The 26,459-nt window shown below is 40.4% G+C and overlaps 1 protein-coding gene across 3 annotated transcripts in view; it reads left to right on the top strand.

The window, feature by feature from the left end:
• Window positions 1–20,304, top strand: part of PPARGC1A (PPARG coactivator 1 alpha) — a 479,605-nt gene extending 459,301 nt beyond the window's left edge. For all 3 annotated transcript variants that reach the window (XM_074951595.1, XM_074951596.1, XM_074951597.1), the window contains exons 8-13: window positions 501–1,413; window positions 1,947–2,051; window positions 2,188–2,308; window positions 11,279–11,400; window positions 11,759–11,910; window positions 16,700–20,304. In XM_074951595.1, the coding sequence (XP_074807696.1) occupies window positions 501–1,413; window positions 1,947–2,051; window positions 2,188–2,308; window positions 11,279–11,400; window positions 11,759–11,910; window positions 16,700–16,803 (1,517 nt within the window). In that variant the 3' untranslated portion in view covers window positions 16,804–20,304. The remainder of the gene's footprint in view (window positions 1–500; window positions 1,414–1,946; window positions 2,052–2,187; window positions 2,309–11,278; window positions 11,401–11,758; window positions 11,911–16,699) is intronic.
• Window positions 20,305–26,459: the final 6,155 nt, after the last annotated feature.

Genomic DNA, 26,459 nt, shown 5'->3' on the forward strand with positions numbered 1-26,459 from the left:
TTTCATCCAGGTTTTCCTCTGTTAATTTCTTTGGCCTCAGGACAGACTTCTTTGGTTTGGGGGAAAAAAGAAACTGTGTGAAAGCTAAAAGTAACATCCTCAGTATACCTCTTATGTAATAAATACAGTTGAAGCTAGTGCCGGACTCTATCTCTCTCTGTATACATATATACACACAGCACATACACACACAACATTAAAGTGAGTAGTCGATGTACTTGTAAAAAAGTGACAAAAATAATGTTGAAGACCTTGGGGCAATGTGTTAATATTTGCTCGTGTGTTTGATGTTGTTAGCATTTCTGTCCAAAACACTAAATACTATTGCTGGTGCATAACATCCTAGTAAAGTCAATTTATGGTGACAGAAGTACTTAGAGAAAGCAAGTTGTTTTTTTCAGGCCATGGGAAGGGACTCTTGGTTTAATTTCTTTTTCAAAGAAGAATCTGTGCTTTCTGGAAAAGCATTTTTCTCTGTTAAAACTCTCTCATTTTTTTAGGCCTAACTCCACCTACAACCCCTCCTCACAAAGCCAACCAAGATAATCCTTTCAGGACTTCACCCAAGCTGAAGTCATCATGCAAGACTATTGTACCACCCTCAAAAAAGCCCCGCTACAGTGAGTCTTCCAGTTCTCAAGGACATAACACAATCAAGAAGAGTCCAGAACAGTCTGAGCTGTATGCACAGCTTAGCAAGACAACGATACTGTCCAGTGGACATGAGGAGAGAAAGACAAAACGGCCTAGTTTGCGGCTGTTTGGTGACCATGACTACTGTCAATCTGTGAATTCAAAAACCGAAATACACATTAAAATATCCCAGGAACTTCAGGACTCCAGACAACAAGAATTTAAAGATTCTGTACCTGGGTGGCAGTGTCAGATTTGTTCTTCTTTAGAACAAGACCAGTATTACAAGAGAGAGACTTTACAGGCAAGTAAGCAGGGTTCCCACTCTAGCAGCCGAAAACAGCTCCAAGACCAGGATATCCGGGCCGAACTGAATAAGCACTTTGGTCACCCCAGCCAAGCTGTTTTTGATGAAGAGGCAGATAAGGCCAGTGAACTGAGGGAAAGTGATTATAGTAATGAACAATTCTCCAAACTACCTATGTTTATAACTTCAGGACTAGCTATGGATGGCCTCTTTGATGACAGTGAAGATGAAAGTGATAAACTATGCTACCCTTGGGATGGGACAGAAGCCTATTCATTGTTTGATGTATCGCCTTCTTGCTCTTCTTTTAACTCCCCAAGCAGAGATTCAGTGTCTCCACCCAAATCCTTATTTTCTCAAAGATCCCAAAGGATACGCTCTAGATCAAGGTCCTTTCCTCAACACAGGTCTTGTTCCCGTTCTCCATATTCCCGATCGAGATCAAGGTCGCCATGTAGCAGATCCTCTTCCAGGTACTGTCTGAGAAATGCAAATGTATTTATAATGGACATGAAGGAAAATAATCCAGAAGCAGTTGAATCTAGAGCAGCTCCTTTTATTGCCTTTCAGATTATTAATCTTGAAGATAATGGGATTGTTACACAAAACACTTGTTGCCATTGTCCTTTAAACTTGCCAGTGTTGAATACTCCTAGTGAAGACAGTCAGATCATAAACAGAGCAGTCAGTGAGAAATTTACTTAGTTAACTGATTCCATTTTCTGCAAATCTACCGTGTGCCAATCTAGTTGCAATCCATATAAGATAAAGTTCACACTGGCTGACTTGGTGCTCTGTGTTAGCATGAATAAAGGATAGTACAAAACAAAACACATCACTCCAAGGCCCCTAAGTTAACTATGAGATCACAAACTGTCACTAGAAAATCTCACTGGTTGCTTGAAAGAAATTGTAGGTTCAGGTAATATGTAGCTCGCAAGAACATGGTGTCAGTAGACTTATACTAAATGACAGAAGCAAATGTCCTTTGTGTTTTTTCTTACAGATCGTGTTACTATTATGAGTCCAGCCACTGTAGACATCGAGCATACAGAAGTTCTCCTTTATATGCAAGATCACGATCCAGATCACCATATAGTTGTAGACCCAGGTAGCATGTTTTGTTTGTATTTGGCTCACTTTTTATTCTGTTCTTCTGAGATAATGAGATGCTCCAGAAATTGTATTATTCATTTTACTTTGACAAATTCAGGTACTTGATTTAATGATTAAGTTATGTTTCCTAGATATGACAGCTATGAGGAATATCAGCATGAAAGACTGAAGAGGGAAGAATACCGCAAAGAGTATGAAAAACGGGAATCTGAAAGGGCCAAACAAAGGGAGAGGCAGAGACAGAAAGCAATTGTAAGCACTGTGAAGATAATTTTCATTTTGAAAGCGGTTTTGGGGTGGGTGGTTGGTTGGTTGTTTTTTTGATAGATTACTAAAGCTAAAACTGCGGCTTCCTTCTCTCTTTTCCTTATAATAGAACAAACAAAATCCACACAAAAATCTCTTCACACACATTCCTTACTAATTCTGATCTCTTAGGCTAATATGTGTTTTCATTTCAATTTTCATTTGACTGTACAATTTAATTTTTTTAAAGACACTGAAAATTGTGACTTTCAAATTTAGTCACGGTCAACAAACAGTGAGGCTTTACTAGACAAAGCTTTGTCACAGATAATAAGTAGCATTATTAAGCACTGGTCCCATCTCTTCATCATAAAGAAGCATATAAATATATTAATCTTTTAGAGAAGCAGCATCTGTTACAGTACATCATCTACCAATAATTGGCAACAATGTGACACAAGTATGTACTCCAGCATTTCGATTTGTTACACAAGAAGTAACAATACGTGTCAATAAGTGCACATCGTAAAACTCGTGTCTTCACCGTACTCAAAAACTGTACCCAGAAGGCCTGAAGTATAGTTCTGTGGGGGGAGGGCAAATTGGGCCCTTAATGACAAACACACCAGCTCAGTCTGTGTTCTGTCTATGACATTATTAATTTTAAGAGATTTTATAGCAACTGTTGAAACTGGCCCTTTTCTAATGAACAAGTGCTATTTAATTAAATATTTTTTCAGAGTCTTCAAAATACCTGGTGCAGTGGATTTTTTCCTATCCTAGGTGCCCCGGGCACATGGGGCAAGGGCAAAGGGAGTTGTTGCTGGGATCGGTAGCAGTGTTGTAGCAGTAGGGTAGTAGGATGGATCCAGTAGGGAAGAACAGTGTCTGTCTTCTCTGGTTCCATGCTGTCATTGTATGATGGTCTTTATAAAACTAAATGTGGGGGATACTTTCAGCCTGGCTCCCCTCTCCTCTCCTTTTGGTGGTCTGTCCTAGTGTCCCCTACTTTTCTACTTGTTCTCCTGTTCTTTCCATTCTTCCTACTGCTCCTCCATATTCTGCCCCTCCGATTACTCTGCCCTATTCTACCTGCACAATTTGGGCTCCTTTAGGTTTCCACAGCACTCATCTAGGGCCTGACCCAAAGCCCACTGAAGTCAATGAGAGTCTTTCCATTGTTTTCTGTGGCTTTGTGTCAGACACTTACGCATTTAACTGATTGCAGCACTGACACGTTTCTCCTCACACTTCTGGGGGCCTTAAATATTGAGATCAGGTCACAGAAACTGCAATGAAGGGAAGCAGTGTGGGTTAGTGGCTAGAGCACTGGATGAGGACTCAGGGGGCCTGGATTCTATTCCCAGTTCTACTACTGCCCTGCTGGGTGACGAACGGGAAATCACTTTACTTTTCTGTGCTTCAGGTTCCCCAGCTAATAAAATGTAGATATGATGTCTTTTGTAAAGCGCTTTGAGATCTATAGAGGAAATGTGCTCTGAAGGTCTGATCCAAAGCCCATTGACTTTACCCTGGATCAGTCCCCATAAGAGTTAGCTGTTATTCATTTGTAAAATATCAAGCTTGTAGCTACTCAGAGAAGAACACTAACTTTCAGTAGCTGTAACTCTCACCTGAACTTCTTTGTTAGGAACAGTGCTCATCTGAAACCCAAATATACCTCCATCAGAAGTACTCAATCATGCAACTGAGTACATAGAACAATGTATGAAACTTAAAACAGCAAACACCTTTGTTCTCTCACAGGCCAGCAGCCAGTCAAGTAAAAGTAGGGAGGCTGTGAAAGGTTACATTGAGGGGGGGAGGGAGCGAAAATGAAAATGAAGTCTAGGTATCCGCAGCTGTATTTCCTGTATGTTAGAGGAGTTTTAGATATTTCAAAATCAAAACTCCATTAAAAAAGCAAGTACCTGGTGTGTACTTATCCATAAATCAGTACTAAAATAATCTAGCAGTGTGGCAAATTATAGACTGTTAAAATACCAATAAATGCAGCATAATAAAAACATAGAGCCCTTGTGTATGTTGCATCAGCAGATGATGGAATCCTATCAGTTTTTTGTCACCATCATAAGCTTTATAAAATGAAAAAAATGGTATAAAATGAAAGCAAGTTATTTCCTCCCCTGTGTGAATAAGCACTGTGGGTGAAATCCTTGCCCATTGAAGTCAATGGCACAATGCCCATTGACTTCAGTGGGCCCAGGGTTTTACCATGGGTCTCTCTGTCTCCCTCTCTAATGCTCCTCTCCTTAGAAAGCACTTTTCTCCCCAGCTTCTCTCTTGAGAGACTCTCCTCATTCCCTCTTCAACAACTACAATCTTTCCTTCATATTCTTTTCCTTGGGACTCTCTTCCCACCTATCCCCAAATTAAGGTTGCTTTGTCGTCCACCTTGGGGAGTTTCCCCTACTTCCTGTTGAGTCTCTTTTAACTCTGCAAGGACTGATCCATGTTTTCCATATAAACATAAATTCCTGAAATATTAGGCTCCAGCCCACTGTATCATGCTACTGAGGTTGGACTGGGCAGATGTCTCTTCTCCACAAGAGACACAGAGCCAGGATCTCAGGAGCTGACTGCAGGAGACGTGCTAAGGAGGAGGTTGCATAAGACTGGGTAGCAGCAGGTATGACTGAGCTAAATCCAGGCAGGTATTAATGGATTAATATACAGAGTCAGCTTAAATGGTACAGCAGCATAAATGCACACAGAAGGCGAAAAAAAGACATAAGAATTGGGTAATTTAATCTGTCAAAACCAAATGTGCAAAAATGCCTTTTGATTGCACATGGCCAACAGTCTGTATATGCCATTAGCATCTTGGCAGATGCAAATATATATTTTAGCCACAAAATACTGAAGATACTTGTTTCCAAAATCTAGATGCCTGTTCGTATTCCTGTGTGATGACTGTAGTAACTGAGGCCAGGTTGAGGCTGACTAAAACTGTGAGCCAACATTTTAAAACATGGATGCCTAAAATTAGGTTCCTAAATTCATATCTGACTATTTAAATGAAAGTGGCTTAACTTTCAAAATGAGGGGCCTCCTCAGCTCCCATTGAAGTTAATGGGAGTTCAGCCCCCTGAAAATCAGGCCACTTATTTGGGTGCCTCAATATGGATTTAGGTCTTAATTTTAGGCAACCAAGTGTGAAAATGGTGGCCTCAGACAATAAGTATTTTTTTTAAAATGGAGTTTAATCGTTTTATTAATGCTATTGTAAAAGGAGGTATTCTAGGGAGTGGCATAATGATATGCTTGGTGAACAAGTTTTATATACCTGGGGTGAGATCCTAGCCCTACTGAAATCAATAGTAAAACTCAGTGGGGTCAGAATTTTACTCTGTGTGTGTGTGTTCATAGAACAATAGTTGAAGCTCTCTTTAGCCAACAAGATATATCCAAATCACTTAATAATGCTAAGTGGCAGCTTTCTAAATTATCGCAATAAAGACACCTTCATCTTGACATTCGAGGCACAACTCTAAGGGTACATGTACACTGCAGCCAGGGGTGCAATTTGCAGCTCACATAGACATACCTGTGCTAGCTGTCCTCTAGCTAGATCCAGTGCTTAATTTGTGCCAGGGCTTGCCAGTCTTGGCAGTTCATAGCCACTGCACCTCTGGGCTTGCTGCATCAGTTATGAAAGTAAAAAAATTGCTTGAGCCCCGGCACCTGATTACTTGAGTCCAGCACCTCTTTCATTACCAATTATGCACTGGCTAGGGATGCTGCGGTGTGGGCTTCAGTGCAGGCTACCAATGGAAGTACCTAATCTAGGAGGGTTGGGGGGGGGGGTCAGGCAGGCTTGTGCAGCCTGTATTGAAGGCTGCACTGCCATGTCCTCACTGCTACAACTAGCACCAGTATGTCTACTCGAACTGCAAATCACAACTCTGGCTGCAATGTAGAGGTGCCCTGGAACAGTCGATACAGGGCTTTGTAGGAACTAAGAATCCAAACCAAAACAAGTGACGTGCCATGAAGATTCAGAAGCGCCCAATTCCTCTGAGCTGCTGCAGGTAATTTCTGAGCTGCTGCAGAGACTTTTGCCACCACAGTCTATATTCCTACGTGTCTAATAATTCTCAAGCTGTGGTTTCAGAATGATAATTAATTAACGCTTTACATTCCTGGAATCTGTGGCCGGGGTAGCAATGCTTAAGTAGTGAGAGGAATTAGCAGATGGGTGAACATCACAGAAAAGACGTACTGGCCAAAGAACAGAGTGGCAACTCCGTAGTGTGCTGCCCAGCATGCGGTGGGAAGAAGTTTTATGTCATGTCAGAGGGGAAGAAATAGCAGAAAGGCAAAGGCTTGGGAGAAGTGGTGGCCCGGAGGCCTAGTTGTACTGCAGCAGAAGCTTGAAAAGGCTATAGAGCTACAGGTGTGATGGAACACAGAGCCAGCCTTCAGAGCATTACCACTCCAGAAGCATTGAAACCCTTTGATATTTCAGCAGCTCTTGACACACCACTAAAGCACTGCCTTAGAACCGAAAGGTTAAACCATGTGATTAGCAACTTAGCATTTATAAATCTGTGTTGGCACTGCTATGCTGATTTTCTGTAGACTTCTCAGTCTCCCCTCGTTTGCAACCTGCGCAATCTGCAGGCAAGGAATTGGGATAACACAATGCCCCTTTGAAAGACGAAACAAGAAAATTACTCTTAACATCTTTACTTTTCATTTCTTAAGTGCTGACAATGGACAGGACACAAATCTCAGGAGAGCCCCTGTCCCAGAGAACTTATACACAGAGAGAGTACAAAGGAAAGCATCATTTTAGATCAAATACGTTGCTTTGCAACATGAAGGCAAGAGACAGAGCTTTTTATAAATGAATATCTGACTTCTTTAAAACACACCAAACACTGCCTAAAACTGAGTAAATCCCCAGTGACAAAAAAGTTCACGGTTTCTTTGTCTCCATGATTTTCCATTGCCCCTCCTGATAATGACTATTTATTATTATTGCAGTAGCACCAAGTGGCTCTATCTCATTGTACAAACCCAGATCAAGGTACATATGTCATGAGTTTTACTGGGTCCACATGCTATCAACAATCACCCTTTTTTGGCCACTCTCCTACCGTTCACCTAAGTGCATTGTTGGACCGTTGCAAACATGGAAATCAAAAACCACTCGGGACACTCTTTCTTTTCAAGTCTTCGTGCTCTCCTTTTTGCCACACTTGTTTCCCTACAGCAGCATTTATTTGCTGATTCACTTTCCAAAGCAGGTCTCCCTCATGACCCTGCTTGGGTTGGAAGAAGGTTGAGCTTTTCCTAACTTTTTTTTTCTTTTTAATTTCTCAATCTAACCATTCCCATTGCACTTTCAAATGGGGGCTTTGCCTGCACATATAAGAATGAGCTCCTTTATTATCTTGTGCTAAAACTGACTTGCAGATCACTTACCATGGGAGGCAGGGTAGTGATAGGGTTGTAAGCTACTTTCCACCCATTCTTGGGGAAACAGCAAATCCTTCGGAAAGTTCCCAGGAAATGGTGAAAAGAGTTCAGATTTACCCTTTGGTCTCCCATGGTCCTGCCTGAGTTTGTGTAACAGCTTTACATACACTGGCTAATGTAGCATTATGTGGGTGTCAGAGAACTGCATGCAGGCCACACCCTCAAAAAGGGTGGACCAGTGTTTTGTTAATCCAGGGCAAAGATGGACCATCTTGGAAGGATGTGGTGAGCAGCATTGTATGAACCTTTCCCAGTACACTGCTGCAAGCATGCCAGCAGTGCACAAAGGGGAAGGAGAAGCAGCGGGGAGAGACATGGCTGAGCATGGCTTCCTCTAGCACTACTGCCTTTGGTAAACGCAGCGCCCAGAAGTCACTCATCAGCAGCCCAGGAGACAGTGGGTGGAAGAGCCTGGCATGGAAAAAGCATTGTTCCTTGCAAAGCTGACAGTTGGGAATGAGGAAGAGAGTTCACGCGGAAGGAAGAAAGTTTGTGGGGGAGAGTGTTTAGGAGGCAAGAAGAAGCTTAGCATAGGATAGCAGGCCTGGCCAAACTGGACATGCAGAAGGCAAACCTGGGTCTCACTCTGACTGCAGTAAGGAAACCCTGGTCACACTAGGAATGCTGGCCTCGCTAGCTTTTAAAATTTGAAACCATAAATTTTATTTATAGATCTACAAGTTTTTCTACCCTCACTGTCAGTAGGCTACTGCTTCTGAGGACAGGATAAAAAGCAGGAAGACGATCTTAAATTAAGCCCAAAGGAGGACCAGCATGTTGGGCCAGAGGGGGTTGGCAGGGCATTTCTTCATTTACTTGGCAAATCACTGAACCATACTCAGAATTTGTGATGCAAGGTAAATGATCTGCAGACTGCGGTGAAAAGCTCAACAGTGCTTTCCAGAGTTTTCTGCACATTTCTCTCTGCCCACATTAAATTTGAGACAAAAAACTTTCCTCTGTAATTTTCCAGTGTCCCTGTTCATACATCATCAAGTGCAATAAAGGGCATATTTAATGTGTACATACGGACTTGTACGTGTTACTTTTTATAAAACAAAAGGAGTATGTTGTAATCTTGTTACGCTTGTGTAGCTCTTGTTATTAAAGGTGTGTGTTGTTATGAGAGGAGATTACAAATAATCTCTTTACAATCACAATTATATCAACAAAAGCCAGCCAAGCCAATGTCAGTGCTGAAATGAGCCCTATTCTCTCTAATACTTAGACACCATGGCACCCCCTTTAAACAAACAGTTAATGAGAACATCTTGTTGTGCCTACATATTGAAGGGCATATGGTACATTTCAGCTTTACATTTGAATTTCCTTAATTTTGTAGGTTGAACTTATTCCCTTACTGATACATTAGCAAGATTTTTTTTAATTGTTCAGTTTTGGTTTTTTACAATTATCTTAAAGATAAAAGGGGAAAAAAAACCCACCCCAAAAACAAAACCACTGCACACAGGGCCTCACTCAGTCACACGGAAGTGTGTGCAACAGTTCTTTCCATCACACTGTTATATAACAATCTCAGCATCCGTGTGTGATACGTTATGTTTTTTCAGTCGAAATGTAGTATCTCAGATGACGTGCATTAGTCGGTTTGCTATGTTATGTTATATGCCATCTGGCCAGTCATTTAGGTTCAATACCTAGTGTCAGTGGAATTGTTTCTTATCAAGTGTTTCAGTGTGTTTACATCCTCGATTTGGTAAGACAGTCTGGAAAGTAATGATTGTGCATATGCAGTCTTTACTGTTTTTAAAGTCTGGGGTGGGCGGGGGTCTGTGCTTCCTCATGCCCAACCATACTGAAAGCAAGCAGGGAGGAGCAGAAGGAGGTTGAGGAGCTGACCTCTGCTCCACGCTCCTCAAATCCCTCGTAGCTAACAGAAAACCCTCTGTTCACCTTCTGCATGATCATGGATCTGGGTTGGACATCCTGGAGTTAGAGGTTGAGGATAGGACCAAGAAGCAGCTGCTGTTCATAGAGCGTCCCCCTCGTAATCCCCTGGTTATCTATGGGCAAGTTAATGCTTCTCTTAATTTCTTTGTGCTGCATTGCTGTCAAATTCTCTACTCGTGTAAATTGGTGGTGTTCCATTGACCAGTAGAGCTGTGCCAATCTGTAGCAGAGAGTTGGCTCTGACACAGGATATTGGACATACATGTGGGTGGGAAGAGCCAAAACTTGACAATGGTGAGGCTACTGATGTGGAGAGACCATGACCTATCTTGCTGACTAATACTGTCTCCCATCTGCCTATCGATAACCATCTGTTATATCTTGTCTTATACTTAGCTGGTAAGCTTTGTGGAGCAGGGACCATCTTTTCTGTGTTTGGACAGCACCTGGCACAGTGGGGTCCTGGTCCATGAGTAGGGCTCCTAGACACTAGGGGAGGTCTTCAAAGAACTGTGCTGCCTGGGAGAAGCTGTGGGCCTAGTGCGTCTTTGCCCTGGGGATCTGGGGACCTTGGCAGTCTCTTTCTACCAGTCATCATCTGCAACTCACTGATTCCCTCTGTCCTGAGTGAAGCATTAGTCAGAAAATCCATCAAGTGAAACTCCCAGAGTTTCCTAGGTTCGGTCACTCTGTCATGGATTTTAGCTCTGGGGGGTATGAGAGGGACCTATGTCTGGAGTTTGGACTATTTGAAAAGTACCTTTGTTCCAAGTACCAAAGCACAACATACCAGTCAGCATTAGTGCCTGCAAAATTGCACAATTGAATAAGAATGTTTCAACATTTTTGCTAATAAACCAAAAATGTAACTGTAGCTACAAGAAATGTGTTATTTTGCTTCCTCAAAGAAACCACTCATGTAATTATTAGAAACTGTCTCTAGTCTCAGGCTGAGAACAGATCTTCCTTCATTTTGAGGTTATAAATCACTAAAAACTAGATTATGGTGGCAATGTTGACTATCCCTTAGTTAGGTCTGCTGTGTACGTGTCTAGAATGTATTTTTATTATTGCTACGTTTGTTATTTATTATTTTTATTACATTTGCCCCCAACTGAGATTGGGTCCCCACTGTGCTTGGTGTTGTATAGACACATACTAAGAGACAGTCCCTGCCCTAAAGAGCTTACAGTCTAAATGGACAAACAGACAGAGGACTGGAGTGGAGCCAGAGGCATAGCGAGATGTTCAATGTCACATAACAGGAGAGTGGCCTAGACAGTAACAGAAGCACCCCGGTCTCCTGACTCCTAATTTGGGGCACTATCCCTGGACCACACTATCCGTCACGTGTAATAATACCATTTAAATATCTACTATGTCCTTCCTCAGAGAACAATATTATTGTTAGCAGGGAGATGGATCTAGTAGGTCTTTTCCACTTCTAACTATACTACCATCATTATGCAGCCCCAACACACCCCTATATATGTAAATATATGTAATCTGTACTGCACCTATCATAAAAAGTCCCTCTTCTTCCTTTCCCCTTCTTCACAGGAAGAACGTCGTGTGATGTATGTGGGTAAAATCAGAGCTGATACGACCCGAACAGAATTGAGGGACCGGTTTGAAGTTTTTGGTGAAATTGAGGAGTGTACAGTACATCTGCGGGATGATGGGTAAGAACTTTCAAGGCTATTTCTTGTTTAGAAGCTGCCCTATATAAAAAAAAAAGTATGACACTAAGATCACTGGTAGGGGCGTTACCAGTGTAAGTGCTGTGACAGATGACATGCTGAGTTCAAAACCTTATTTATTTTCTTTCAGCCTTATTTATTAATGTTGCTAGTTGAGATTTCCTGTCCCAGAAATAAGTATTTAGCTGCATGACAGGACAATCATGCTGATAAATGGATGCAGTAGCTTTGGCATTTGCACTACAGTAGCACCAGTATGTTCCTGCTTTCAGGAAAGGGTTACATTGATGTGCATTAACGCTTTTTAACTTTTCTTCCCAATTGTATTTTTCAATTACAGAGACAGCTATGGTTTCATCACCTACCGCTACACTTGTGATGCGTTTGCTGCTCTCGAAAATGGATACACTTTACGGAGGTCAAATGAACCTGACTTTGAGTTGTACTTTTGTGGACGCAAGCAATTTTGCAAGTCTAACTATGCAGACCTAGGTAAGTATTTTGCTGTACATGAAATGTGAGTACTTGATATAGAGATCAAAATGAAACACATAATCCAGGGCTATCCAGAGTTTGGTTTTTGTTCATAGCTATTGTATTGAAGTTACTGTTTTTTTAAAAGGCAAATGGTTTCTGCTTATTTGGCGAAAACAAGTTTAAAAACTACAACTTTGTCTAATGGCTGAGTGGCAGGCTTTCATAGAGTTTATGTACCATTCATTTGCAATTTATCTATATCGGTATGGAAATCAATGGACCCTCTGGTGAAAATATTGCCTTGCAAAATGACAGTACTCTGGAAACTTTCTGCATGCATTATTATTCTCTGTAATGTAATAACTTCTTGGTGCTGATACCGGATGTGTTTATATGATCCATAAATAGAGGTAATGGTAGAGTCCCCACCAAAATAAACTTCATCATGATTTTTGCCCTTTCATATGTTTAGGTGCTAGTTTGGTAGAACCAGCTGGAGACAAGGACTACAGTCTCATAGGCTATGTTTACACTGTAATAAAACACCCATGGCTGGCCCATGTCAGCTAACTTGGGCTCATGGGGCTACAAAATTGCAGTGTGGACATTTGGGCTTGTGCTGGAGCCAGGGAATCCCAGACTGCAGCCCAAGCCCAAACATCTATACTGCAGTATTATAGCCCCTCAGCCTAAGCCCCACGAGCCCAACTCAGCTGACCCAGGCCAGCTATGGGTGTTGTATTGCGGCATAGACATGCCCATAGATTTTAAAGCCGGAAAGGATCATTATGATCATCCACTCTGACCCCTTCCATAACACAGGCCATAGATTTCACCCGATGATTCCTGCATTGAGCCCAAGTTTGTAACGGAACTAGAACATCTCTTTTACAAAGACATCCAATCTTGATTTAAGGACTCCAATTGATGGAGAATTTACCCCCTCCCTTGGCGTTCACTGTTCCAGTGATTGTCTCCTAATTGCAAGCACTTAAGGCTAAATTGTCACAGCCCTTCCTGATATTGGAGCATGCTGGGTGTAAGACCTCAGCTTACTCCCCTGTTCAGACTGTGACTCAGGCCTTGGCCAGGAGAGCAGGAGGTGCTCATCCAGTGCTGCTTCTTGCAGGCGAGACTGTTTGAAGTGTGTGTGCAGGTGTTAGAATTTTTACAGTATGCGTGCAGGTGTTTGTGTGTGCACATGCAGAGGCCATATAGATCCACCTGAAAACTGGCTCTTCTAAATATGTTATCATGCATACATACATCATACATACGTCCTATTTTAATGACCTTTTAAAATGCAGATTATTCACTAAATATTAAACCTTAGCTAGTACCTGTCTAAATAGAATGCGGGTATAGCAGATATTCTTTTCTGAATAAAATACCAAGGGAAATGTTATTACAGTACCTTCATTAATTGGTTATTGTGTTTTTATGAATTAATGACCACAATCATTAAAATCTCTGCATAACCCTGTAACATGGGGCTAATGAAATCTTGTATGCACTGCCCTTGGCTTTGTGTGAAGCAAGAAGTGAATACAAATATATTTTTTTCTAACCAGTTGATGTCTTCTCAGAGTAAATGATAAAAGTGATATGCATTGTTCACAATGAATATGCTATAATTCACTTCACTTGCTAAATAGATAGCGTAAAGCTGGGAAAAGGCAGCTGACTGCTGAAGAGATATGGGACTGATGATGAAAATATAAAAGGTGGCAAGTCATTTGTTCAAATGTTGGCTGATAAAAACAGCAAAGACAGATTGAAGTCTTGACTTGGTTTGACATATCTTCTGCAGTGATGAAGCCAGGGGTGTATCTAGTATCTCAATACATCTGGGCTTAAAATAAGCTTCTTGACGGGCACCCTCTTGAACATTATTCATCACTGGCTTGTGGGCCCTTCAAGATCTTTCTATACTGAGTGGGATCCTCAAAGTATTTCTGAGCTGAACACCTTTGCTTTGTACTACTGACAGCCTGTGCCTCTCTCCATTTCAGATTGCCCTCTCTGAATTTCACAGGCTGTGTGTCAGACATAGGGAAATGATGGAGTGAACTTTTAACTTCATGAGTCCATACAAGGGCAGATGCAATTAATCAGCAGTGTGTTGAACATCTGATCTAAAGAACAACAGCAGCAAAAAAATACTACGCGCTCCCTTTGAAGTGGTCAGAACTTTAGTATTGCTACGATGAGGCCTAATCTCAAAGTCAAAAGAACGTGTATTGTGCATTGTGTATTCAACGCAAACACATCTCATGATTCAACCTCAGGTGTTAAGAATGACTATCATATATGTAGTGTAGCACAAACACAAGAACCAGGATTAGTGATGTGTCTGAAATGAAATGCCTGCAACCTCATCAATGTACTATGTTCGCACTTCTGCAAACATATTATTACATGAACAACTTTTCCTACAAGAGAGTGGCCTCACTGAATTCACATGACTAGAGTCACACGTTTGAGTGATTACACAGTCTTGAGCACAGGGGGTTGGTTACTTCCAAAACACAAACTTAATATTTTTTTAATCACTGTAATCTGGACCGTTGAACAGTTGTGTCCCCTTAACTCTCTAGCCTAGGGTGCCTTTTACACTGTTTTGTTGTCAGAACATCCACTCCTGGCCTGCTCACACAGCCTTCAGCATGCAAATACACTCACAGCTAAATACATGAGCACTCTGAGCAGTCATTCATGAATTACATACAGGGTAACACCCGCAAATTCTTAGTCCCAGCCTTGTTCCCCCAGAAATGTGCTTCTTGTACTGTTCAGTTCTCTTCTGAATAGTACAAGCTCTTAGGAAGTCTGTCATTTCATCAAAGGAAAATGATAATGCACCAGCCTTGTTATCCCAAATGGAGGTTTCCATACATTTTAATCCAAACACACTCGTTAAGATAAAACAATAAAATACATTTATTAACTACATAAAAATAGATTTTAAGTGATTACAAGGGATGATACATAAAAGTCAGGATTGGTTACAAAATAAAATAAAAGTGTAAATCGCAAGCTACTACTTAACTTAAGCTAAAAGAACTTAAAAGCAAAAGGTTTTGCCTCACCCTACGCTGGGTGGGTCTCCTTTCAGCCTGGCACCCTTCCCCCTTAGTTCAGTTCTTTGCAAGCCGTTGATGTCGTGAGCAGAGATGAAGGAGAGAAGCCTGAACTGTCCCTATGATGAATTATAAATTTCTTGTTTACACCTTCCTGTTGCTGGAGAATGGCTGCTTGAGCAGGTGATAGTTTTTTAACACCTGACTGTGGTGTCAGTGTCTCTTTGTCTCTGAAAAACTGGTTTGGGCCTGCTTTTTTTTAAAACTTGGAGCATGTTACAGCAAGGATATATAGTAGAAACTTATAACTTCACATATAATGTTGATACACATATTTTACCAGGACAATAATGTTCAGAAGTTTATGACATTTCAGACGATACCTCAATGTTGGCTAAAATGTATCAGAGTCTTAGAAAAGTGGTGAACATAATAGTATAGACTAGCAGTTCTCAAACTATGGGGCAGGCCTCCGAAGGGAAGTGTGGGAATGTGTCAAGATATGTGTGAGCTGTGTACTTTTTTTTTTTTTTGGACTTCTGGCTGTCAGCCCTGGGTGGCTCATGCAGAAGGGCTGGGCATACCCAGGAGGCAGAGTTAAAAGGGACAGCAGGGGTCCCGCCAACCTGGGGCTGACAGCAGAGTCCTGTCACCTGGGCTCAGGCTCTCCTTCCTTCCCCACTCAATCCCTCACCTGGGGGCTGCGGGCCTCAGGCTTTCCTTCCACACTAAGTTTGCTGTGAAAAATGATTGACAAATATCACTTTTCACATTGCCTCCCTTACCTCTGCACTGCTGCACCCTTACTTCTAAGACTGCTGTAGAAAGTGATATGGACAAATATCACTTTTCACATTGCTACTCTTACTTCTGCGCTGCTGCTGGCACAACGCTGCCTTCAGAGCTGGGTGCCTGGCCAGCAGCCGCTGCTCTCCACTCTGCCTTCAGAGCTGGGTACTTGGGGGGAAGACCATAAACATCTACAGACCCAAAGAATCAAACTGATCAAATCAGTTTGAGAACCACATTATTATTTATCATTTGTATTACAGTAGCATCTAGAGACCCCAACTGAGGGTCTCTAGCAGCCAGATGCTGGGACTGCATGACAGGGGATGGATCACTCAATGATTTCCCCGTAATGTTAATTCCCTCTGTAACACCTGTCATTGGCTACTGTCGGGAGACAGGACACTGGGCTAGATGGACCTTTGGTCTGACCTGGTATGGCTGTTCTTATGTTCTGTACAAAGCTATAGTCCCTGCCCTAAAGCGCTGACAGTCTAAATACACAAAATAAACAAAGGGTGGGAGAGAAAAAAATACAGGAAGGTGAAGTGACTTGTCACCCAGTAGGACAGTTGCCAAGTCAGAAATAGAACCCGGAGCTCCTGGGTCCTAGTTCATTTTTCTATCCACTGCCTCTCTGCAGAGCCCTTTAATCCATGATTTTAACCTGCCTTTCTTCAAGCTATGATTTTATTAGAAAGCCCCTTTCTTACACAAAGCTTCTCCACTACCCAAAGTCTTGGTTCTAGCACCCTGTCATATTTCCGGGGCATGTGAATTTGCTCATTGATGCCTTGTTGTTTCCATAATGTTAGTGATTCAAACTGGTTTGAAGAACAAACTGCAAGCCTTAGGGGGTATTATTGTATGTGTGGGAGGGGAGGGGATGAAATTTGCGAGACCTCTTAGCTCATCTCTGCATCTCTTGGTTTCAGACTCAAACTCAGATGATTTTGATCCTGCTTCCACTAAGAGCAAATATGACTCCATGGATTTTGATAGTTTACTTAAAGAGGCACAGCGAAGCCTGCGTAGGTAACATGCATCACAGCTGAGGATAATGGAGGGATGGCGAATACCTCACGGACATCATGTCCTTCAATAATGGACAATTTAGAAGTCATACTTAGGAATTTCTCCTACTTTACACTCTCTGTACAAAAACATGGTTTACATGAACACAGCTGCTTGAAGAGTGAAGAGGCAAAATGGATATCCAGGAAGCACATGTATATCTATGGGTGTCAGCTTTACTTTCCTGGGGTGATTGGTGGTGGGGGGGGGTTCTGATGTTCATAGAGAGTGCAAGTGCAAACCCCTTGAAATGGCAGCAGTTCCACAGAGTTACACTTAAAATGTAGAACTTCAAAATGTGTACATATCACATTTTAACAAAACAAAAATCAGATTGATAACTACAGCTGCTGATGTCTGGGAATCAGACACTGCATTTCTTTAAAAAGGCGCTTTTTCCCACAACACGATAATATGGCAGTCCAGAAGAAACCACAGGTCCTAGAAGCTGATTGTCCTTTTATTTTGTTTTTCTGATGGAGGAGAAATCGAAAGGCTAAACCTTCCCTAACATTTTGAAGTTTCATCTTTTAATTCTGACACCCATGTAAATTTCCAAACTGTTGATCTTCCACAATGAAATTTTCAAAGCCTTGTTAATGGTCAAATGTGCAGCTTGTTCAGCAATTTTATTCTGATGAGCGGACATGGTGTTGTATTACTAACGAGAGTTGGGTATAACTGTCTGGTGGGGGGGCGATGTGTACAGATAGCTTATTTGCTACATTCTCTAATGTAGCTGAATATTTACAGATATGAAATGGGAGTATTTTTATTTTGTGTACATACTGTATGACAATGTTCTTTTTTGGTTACAGCTATGCACTGTAAATGCAGCCTTCTTTTCAAAAACTGCTAAATTTTTCTTAATCAAGAATATTCAAATGTAATTATATGAGGTGAAACAATTATTGTACACTAACATATTTAGAAAGCTGAACTTATGCTTATATATATTTGATTGTAACAAAAAAGAGAAAAGTGTGAGTGTGTGTGTGTGTGTGTGAGTGAGTGTGTGTGTGTTGAGTGCAAAAATATCAATGCTTCACACACATTCGTCCCTTCTTTGGTGACCTTATCTAAGAATTTTGTCAAGAACTATCCAAACCCAAAAGGTATTAACCACTTCTGCAATATTTTCCACATTTTTCTCATTGTTTGTTTTTCTTTTGCAGTTTTATACACTGAATTTGTTAGCAGAATGAAATTTTCTCATCTAAAATTTTCTAGGAGATATAATTTTATGTAAAATCTCTTAAATGAGTAATCATTAAGAAATGTTTTTATTTTATGTATCAACAGTAGTTTTGGAACTAGAAGTCAAAAATCTTTTTAAAATGCTGTTTTGTTTTAATTTTTGTGATTTTAAAAAATGCTGAGGTACTACGCACGGTATGATTTTTACAATAATTATGTGTGTCTAAGCACTGTTCTTGAAGCCAGTAATCTTTTCATTGGCAGAGCTTGATGATATTTATCTATATTTTTTACAGTTATGCATCCTGTATAAATACCAATCCTTCGTTCCTTTGTTTACTAAAGAGACCTATTTATCAGTTGCAATTAACATATTTATTATAAATTATGAGACGACTAAAATAATGAAAAGGCCAGTGGAAATTTTGTACCTAGGATGCATGACACTTGTCAGGTTGGAATAAGTGCTTCATTTGGAAAATTCAGCTTTTGCAGGAGCAGTGTTTTTTTTACTGTGCTCTAGCATGGCCTCAGATGTGCCCATGACATTGTTGATGAAATTGCTTCTGCTAACTTAAATAGAAACTTCAGGAAAAAAACTACCATTCTGAATATCAGGATTTCATCTGAACTTGGAGCTTCTAGACTGAATCAGTAAAGTTTTGGAGTCCGCTTGTAAGTTTATAGATTGGTATTCTATTATTGTTTGGCATTCATGACTTCTTTTACAGATATGGCACACCTACCTATTTAATCTCCCTTCTCACCCCGACTCTTAGAAAACCGATTTCACCCCCAAGCCAATGCAGCTGATTTTGATAGCTGCATTCATTTTATCACCAGCATATTGTGTTCTGAGAGATTCCACGTCTGTCTTGTTGGATGCTTGCTTGATTTTTTGGCTTCTTATTTCTAAGTAGATAGACAGCAATAAAAAAAGAACTTTTTCACAGGTTCAGTGTTAATCTGCATAATTCTTGTCGTTGCTCTGTAGGTTAAAATGCAGGTATTTTAACTTTGATTGTGTGAATGCCAAACTAAAGTTTACAGTTTTCCTTTCTGGATTTTGAGTATCTTCTGTTGTAAAGAAAAGAATATTAAAAGCAATAAATTATTTTTTAGAAATCAATATTTAGTATATCATATTATGTGTTCAAGGACCAGATGCATTACCTATTTTGCCTTTAAATTTCTGTGATTAAATTTTAAATATGTTCTCTTTTGCCCTGGATTGCTGAGATGAACAAATTGTGTGCTTTTTTTTTTCTTCTTCTTCTTCTTTTTTCCCCCCAAACAGACATTATGCCACAGCTCAATTTTTTTTCACTGGCCTGACAAATATTCTTCTCTTGAAGATGGCTTTCCTCCGTGGATTTACAGATTACATATGAAATTTACGTAGAAGTAGGATCTCTGAATAAAGCTATTTGTATCTTTTGTAGACACTGTGGTTAGCCCATCAAAATGTAAAGTTAGGGATTTTTTTTAAGAGAACATTTCAAATTAGCACATGTATCACATCATCACTAGAGGCAAACTGCAGTATAGAACTGTATGTCTTTTAGATGAAGATTGTACCGTTGCTTCCATGCTGTGGTAAGTACCACATCTGCAATACTGGTAACAGAACTGGTACTTAGGAACTATGGTCTTTTCTAGAGATGTAACAAAGTAATTCCTACATAACACAAATTGTTCTGAATCCAAACAGAAGGAGTCTAAAATTGAGGGGCGGGGGGAATCTCAATCTGTGTTAAACAACTCTGAACAACAGTTGGGTTGCCATTGCCGATAACAGCACGGAGAGAAAAGTTTGTGCTACTAGGGTATAATAGTTGGGTCAGCTGAAAAAAGCCTTCTTTTCATCTCGTTAGATGTAAGCTTACAGTAGGTAATGATTATGTGTCCTTTTTGATGGCTGTAATGAGAACTTCAATCGCTGTAGTTTAAGATCTGATCTATAAATGACCTAGAATAGCCATGTAATATAATGTGATGATTCTAAATTTGTACCTATATGACAGACATTTTCAATAATGTGAACCACTAATCTGATGGAGCTACTGTAAAATTTGTACAGTAGGTGAAAGTGTAAAGCTATTGGTTGGACTATGCTGAATAGGGAAAATGAACTATTAGTTTAGCCCTTGCTGGGCTATTTTCCACCTGCCAATTCTACATGTACTGTTGTGGTTTAATTCATTGTATGAAAATTCCTGTGATTTTTTTTAAAATGTGCTGTACACATCAGCCTCACTGAGCAAATAAAGGGAAACGAATGTTTCAAATCCATTTCTGTTTCTCTTATTTATCACAAGTGAATTAGTGGCCTATTTTCTAGCAGGACACGCATTGGGTTTCCTTTTAACCTCTATGTACGTTCGTAGCTGATTTCAAACAGTAGTACAACTTGCATCTGGGCTATTGTTCCTTGTTTTGAGCAGCGGGCCAAAACAGTGGGTTTACAAAAGAAATCCGCTAGGTGAAAAATTGCTCTTAGATTTTTTCACCTAATGTAACTAAGAGTCACTTTGAAAGATCAGCAGATGACTCATGGGAAATGCTGGAAAACTTTCAGTTTAGAAATCACTTAAGGAAGAGTTACTGGCTGTTGAGCAGTTGTAATGGGATACAGCCTTTCACTTCTAGGTCACACATTTGAATCTAGCTCAATTTGGTAAAAGGGGTTGACGTTAATATTGGCTGATGGCCTCCGTCTACTGTCTAATGAATAACAAGCTTCTGTATCATGGAACACCATTCCGTTACAACTGGCACTCATTAGCATTGTTATATCAGTGGAGAGGCCAAAGTGTCAACAAGCATGGAGATTTGGGGCTCAAGCCCCCTTTGCAAATGGAAGATGTACACCTGCTGAGCCATTCACATTGGCTCAGGTAACACACAGGTAACAACCGCAAAGTTCAGTACAAAGCCTACTGCAATGCAAAGTGCATGCCCCGCGTGGTGATCTGGCAAACTACATTTTCAGCGTGAATGCACGGAAAAGGGGTGCAGGTGGAAGGGGAGAGAAATGAGATTATCGACTGCAGTTACACTGAGCCCTCATGCATGGTATATTAGTGAGTAGCCGGTGACCAGGAAAACCCCGTGCTATGCTGCTCTGCCAGCAATCTTCAAGGATGATTAGTAATAAAGCACCAGGCAGAATGGCCTTCTCAGTGGCTCATCTAGTGAGCCACCTCTGCATGATGCTAGCTTGAGATTTTAGTCACCCTCTCCTCCAGAATGAGCTGAGGCACATTGGCAAGGCAGCACGAGGACGGTTGCCAATACAATGCTAGAGACAGTCTGTAGATAAAGAGAGGACTGTCTGCCTGAGAGGTTTCAGAAGCACTAAATTCACTTTAAAAACAATTCTGCTCACAGAGCATATTTCAGGTCTGTCAGCTCCTACCCTGTCCAAATTACAACTAGTTCCAAATCCTGCCATTCATTTGATCTTCTGTCTGCATGTGAGTGTGACTGACGTAAGTGCTTCCAACGCACCCAGTTTAAGGTGCCATCTTAACTAAATAACACGGTTTCAGTAGTGAACCGACTTAAACTGCTTCTGCAACTGCTTTGTCTGTTGAAATGAAAGGAGATTCTAAGTACGTACTGCTGCACTAAGAGGGAGGAAGAATGGATCTCTGCTGGGGCTATGCCAACCCCACAGTGTCCCCTGGACCCAGAACTTTGCAGGGAAGGGCTATAGATATTATATAACATGGGATATTGATATTATAAGTGAGATTAATACATGCAGCAATATACAGGCATTTCATAGAGTCTAAGCACTAAATACATAGTTTTGCTCAAAATAGGTATTAGTCTTATAACAAGTGACCTAGTCTGGTCTCCAGCTACGAGGTTCTCCGTTCTTAGCTAATGCCTGCAGCCTGTCAGAAGCTGGCATCTGGCACGCCAGCATCACACTGGCATCTAGCATGCCAGCACAACAGCTGCAGAAGCAGTTCAAGCAGGGTCTGTTGGCCACCTGATGATGTCATTAGACTGCTCTTTGCTTTTGTCACTCTGGACAGTCTCGTCCCTGTGCTGACTGGCTGCTCATCCCAAACTGCTCTGTCGTCCCTTCCATTGGCTGGCTGGCTATGTAAGTCCCTCCTCACAAAACCCCACCCAAAGGGTTTAAAAGCAAACACTAGCCAAACCAAAAACCATGGCATAGACATGAAGGTTGAAAAACCTGCACTCTGCTTATATATGATAGTCCTTTCCCTCTACCTTTTGCCTGTCTTGTCTATTTGAACTTACAGTTCTTTGGCACAGGGACTGTCTTCTACTCTACATTTGTACAGACCCTAGCAGTTGGCCATTGCTGAAAAACATAATAAACCATAATGCTGGGGTTTCTATTTAGTAGCATGTTTTTAACCATTTACAGATCCAAAATATTGAGCTTTTTGCTCACATTGCTCTTGGAATAAAATTTTTCACTGTGTGGGATTGACAGTGACGCATTGTTCCAGTTCATGTTAATGCCTAAAACTTAGCAGGCCAAATCCATCCTTGATGTAATTAATCAATGTCAGTGGAGTTGTACCAAGAATGAATTTAGCCCAATATTTCTCTAGTTACTGTGCTATTTAATTTAATTTGTTTATTCATGTCATGACTTTTGCAAAGCACTTTAATGCTTGCAAAAAGCACTCTATTAAATTTGCAATAAACTAAAGTATTTCTTTTTTCCCATTCCATCATTTAAGGTTTATTGCATAAAATCAGGATCTCATTTATTAAGAACACGTCTCGTCTATTGCCTAGGCTCCACCCAGAGTCCTAGGCTAAGTACTGAACGTTAAGCTTCTGTGGTCATATTTAGGCACTTAAATAAGTGTCCACATTTTCAAAACTGCTTAACACCCAGCAGTTCCCACTGACTTCACTTACAGTGGCTGGTGCTCAGTACATTAAGATCAGACTATATCTTTAAAGCTACAATTTAATAAACCATTTAAACACGTACTTAAGTCCTAAATCAGCAAATTACTTAAGCACGTATTTAAGTTCCATTGAAGGCAAGTGCTTAAATGCTTTACTAGATAGGGATGGAGTGCTAAATTGGAGTCTACATGCCTAAATTTGGATTCAGAAACCTAATTTTAAGCATCTATTCTTGAAACGTTAGGCCTTAGCTGTAACCTTTAATGTGACAGTGTCTCTTGAACAAGTCGTATTTTTAATGCAAATTTGTCAGTAATAAAGCAATGATAGAGAAATGACAGAAAATGTTACACATAGTCACAGTTGTTCCTAAATAAAATGTTTAAAAAGTTTTATATATGGCTTTTGCAAGATTGTTTGCTTTATTAATATCATTACACTCCTAGGTATAACTCATTGAACATCATGTCCTGTTATTCAGGATTAATTAATAAACCACTCTATAAAAGTTTAAGCAATGTAACTTTTTCCTGATATTTTGCAGTTCAACATTGATATTCCAGGTTCACAAGAAAAATAAACTATAAATCATTTTTCTCTACTTTATAATAAAGTAATAAATAAGGTCACAAACAGAACAGTAGTTCCTCGGAGGTTTGGAACATCATGATTTAAAGCTTAAAAAGATTGAATCAAAAGTTGAATTAATCCCTAAGGGAAAAGATTCTATAAAGATTCTATTGCTAGACACAGAGCAGCCCATCTTCACTGGCATGTAGTATAGTTGTTAATATGCTGGGACAAAGGAAAATAATCTCAGCAAGAGAGAAGAGAATTAAATCTTCAAGGGGAGGAAGTGAAAACATTCTGGACAATCCCACCACTTCATGTTGATCTGCTTTTCTTCCTTTCAGCTGGAAAAGCACCAAACAAATCACTTTCCTAGAGGCCAACCCATTTTTCTGAATATGTGTAGTACATGTCCTTTGCTTATTTGTTCTGAGGACATTTTTTAAAAACAATCTATACGCTCATAAACCATTGTAAACCTTCCATGTGTCATGTGCACTAAATGGATGTGATTGAATTCAGATAATTTCCCTTCTAAACCTTAGCAGCAGAGGAACTAAAAGCAGAGGGAAGAGTTGGCCTTCATGTGTAGGTTCAAATGTCAAGGCTTTGGAACACTACAAATATTGTTCCAAACATATACACATGCCTATTTTGCCAAACCCATAGACATGTATCTTCCCCTCAAACTTTTTTGTGAACCAACAGATTTTAAAGACATGTGCCTCCTTTCACATTAGTTAAAAATAAAAATCTATAAACTAGTCACCGCAACTGGACTAGGTGAGGCAACCTCTCCATCCAAATGTAAATAGAAGTAATAAATAGGACTGAATCCTTGGTAAAGAAACCTATTGAAATAGTTTTCAATAATTGCATTATGTAGTAGTTTAGAGTAACTGTACACACAGAAAAAATTGGCGTGGTGAACTCTGAAATGCAATGTACCTTTTGTGACCACATACCCTTGTAAATGCAGTATGAAACCAGTGCTTCAGCTTCCTCACTGAATGGTTTCTTGTGGTATTTGCTAATAGAAATTCAACTACCCATGGTAGCGGTAACTGGACAAAAATCTTGGATAACATATTCATCCCTTTGAAGTCAGTGACCAAAAAATGCCAATTTACTTCAGTGATGAGCAGGACTTCACCCTTTGTATTTATACCAGTTTGGAAAATAGTGGACACTTATCAACCATAAATGAGCCATGTGCCTTATCTGCTTCATGATGGAGTGTCAACCACATTCGGGCCAAATGAAAGCCAACATTAAGCGCACAGAAAACCACGGTCTAAATGGTGAAATACCTAAATGATTATGAGGCCTGTTAAGTGAATAAAATGTTCGCTGCAATTTACTCTTGACACTGTACACTCCAATCTCAATTAAATTAATACTTGATAAAGTAATAAAATTGTTACAGCCATAAAGTTACAGCCCTATGCCCCCCAGGCAAGGCATTTAATCACATCTCCTCTGTGTCTTCATAATATTGACTTTGGCATCATGAAAAACATGTACCTCACAGGAAAGTTTTCCTGACTCAGTCTTATACATACAGTGTATTGGCAGTAACCTTTTTTTTTAAAAAAAGAAAACCTACCACACACATGAAAAACGATGCAGTGCTTGCTCTCTTTTAACCATTTACTAGGCCCATGGCATTGTAACTATAGTTTTCTACTGTATGAATAATGTATCATATTAGCTAGACATGCTCTCGGTTACAAACTCCTGCCAGCAAGTAGTGGATAGCAAGTGCTATCACTGAATAATGATTAATTGCTCACCCTTCTGAAGGAGCCTCATTTCATAAACTGGTCACACAGCATGTTACGTGGACTGTGTCAGCTTCACATGAGGTTTCTTGCAATCACTTAATGAGACATAATGATGCACATCGCAACGATGCTTTGTTGCATGTCTTTGCGCAATGGGAGTATAGCTGGAAATCCATTTATTTACTTCTCTCATTTGCCAGTGGGTACAAAAGTTTAGCGCAGTGCTGCAGTGGTGCGGGTGGTACTGCTGCAATGCTGATATTTTCCATAAGACCACATAACAGCTTGTTTACACTCCTAGATCATCATCTTCAGTGTATTTTCTTTAGACAGAGTGAGCTAGCAAGCAGCAGTGGGGGCAAACCCCTAAGGGGGGGGGGTGATGGCTGTGTGGATTAGATACTTATGTGACATGTCTCCAAACCCTCTTTGATTTGGAAATCTACTGGACATCTTCTGAGAGCAGACTTGCACACAGGATTTTCAGTCTAGCCAGGTATTGGCTTGTCTGGGATGACGATACAAACAGGCTTTTTGAGTGTGACATTCTGTGCTTCCACTTCTGGCCAAAATGAGGCTATTTAGTAATACAGGCATGAAAAACAATTATCACAGCTCTTTCTGAACCTTGAAAAAGGGTTGATTTGTTTTTGGTTCATGCATTTCGTGAAAGTTAAGGTCACATTCTAGTTTATCCAAACCAGTTTGCCAAGTCTCAGTAGTGTCTTAGCACATGAGGCCATCATCCCAACCGTAATAATGCATTATAATGCCTACATTAGCCCTTCAGGTGTCATGTAAAACTGTTTTCCTCTAAGTGAACTGGATTTTATAAATTCTGAATGAATTACTAAGTACGGTTAGTTCAGAGTTGTGTATCATTCTACTGGACATATTTACAGTCTGGGCCCTCCCTTGCACACAATGCTTATGATGAATCACATCTTGCATTGATAACTGGATCAGTGCTGCTATATTTCTATGCAAGGCACAATGAATTAATTACTCCCTGTTCCTTCCAGAGACCATCAATGGCCAATTATTTATTTTCTTTATCATATGGGATCAATGAAAGGCTACTGAGGTAAGCGTAGCTAATTGGACTGTTAAAGTGCTTCCATTCCCATATAGTAGGTGTAAGCAGTGTCAGGATGAGCTCCAC

The sequence above is a fragment of the Natator depressus genome, chromosome 4 (genome assembly GCF_965152275.1).
Source record: "Natator depressus isolate rNatDep1 chromosome 4, rNatDep2.hap1, whole genome shotgun sequence".
NCBI lineage: Eukaryota > Metazoa > Chordata > Testudines > Cheloniidae > Natator > Natator depressus.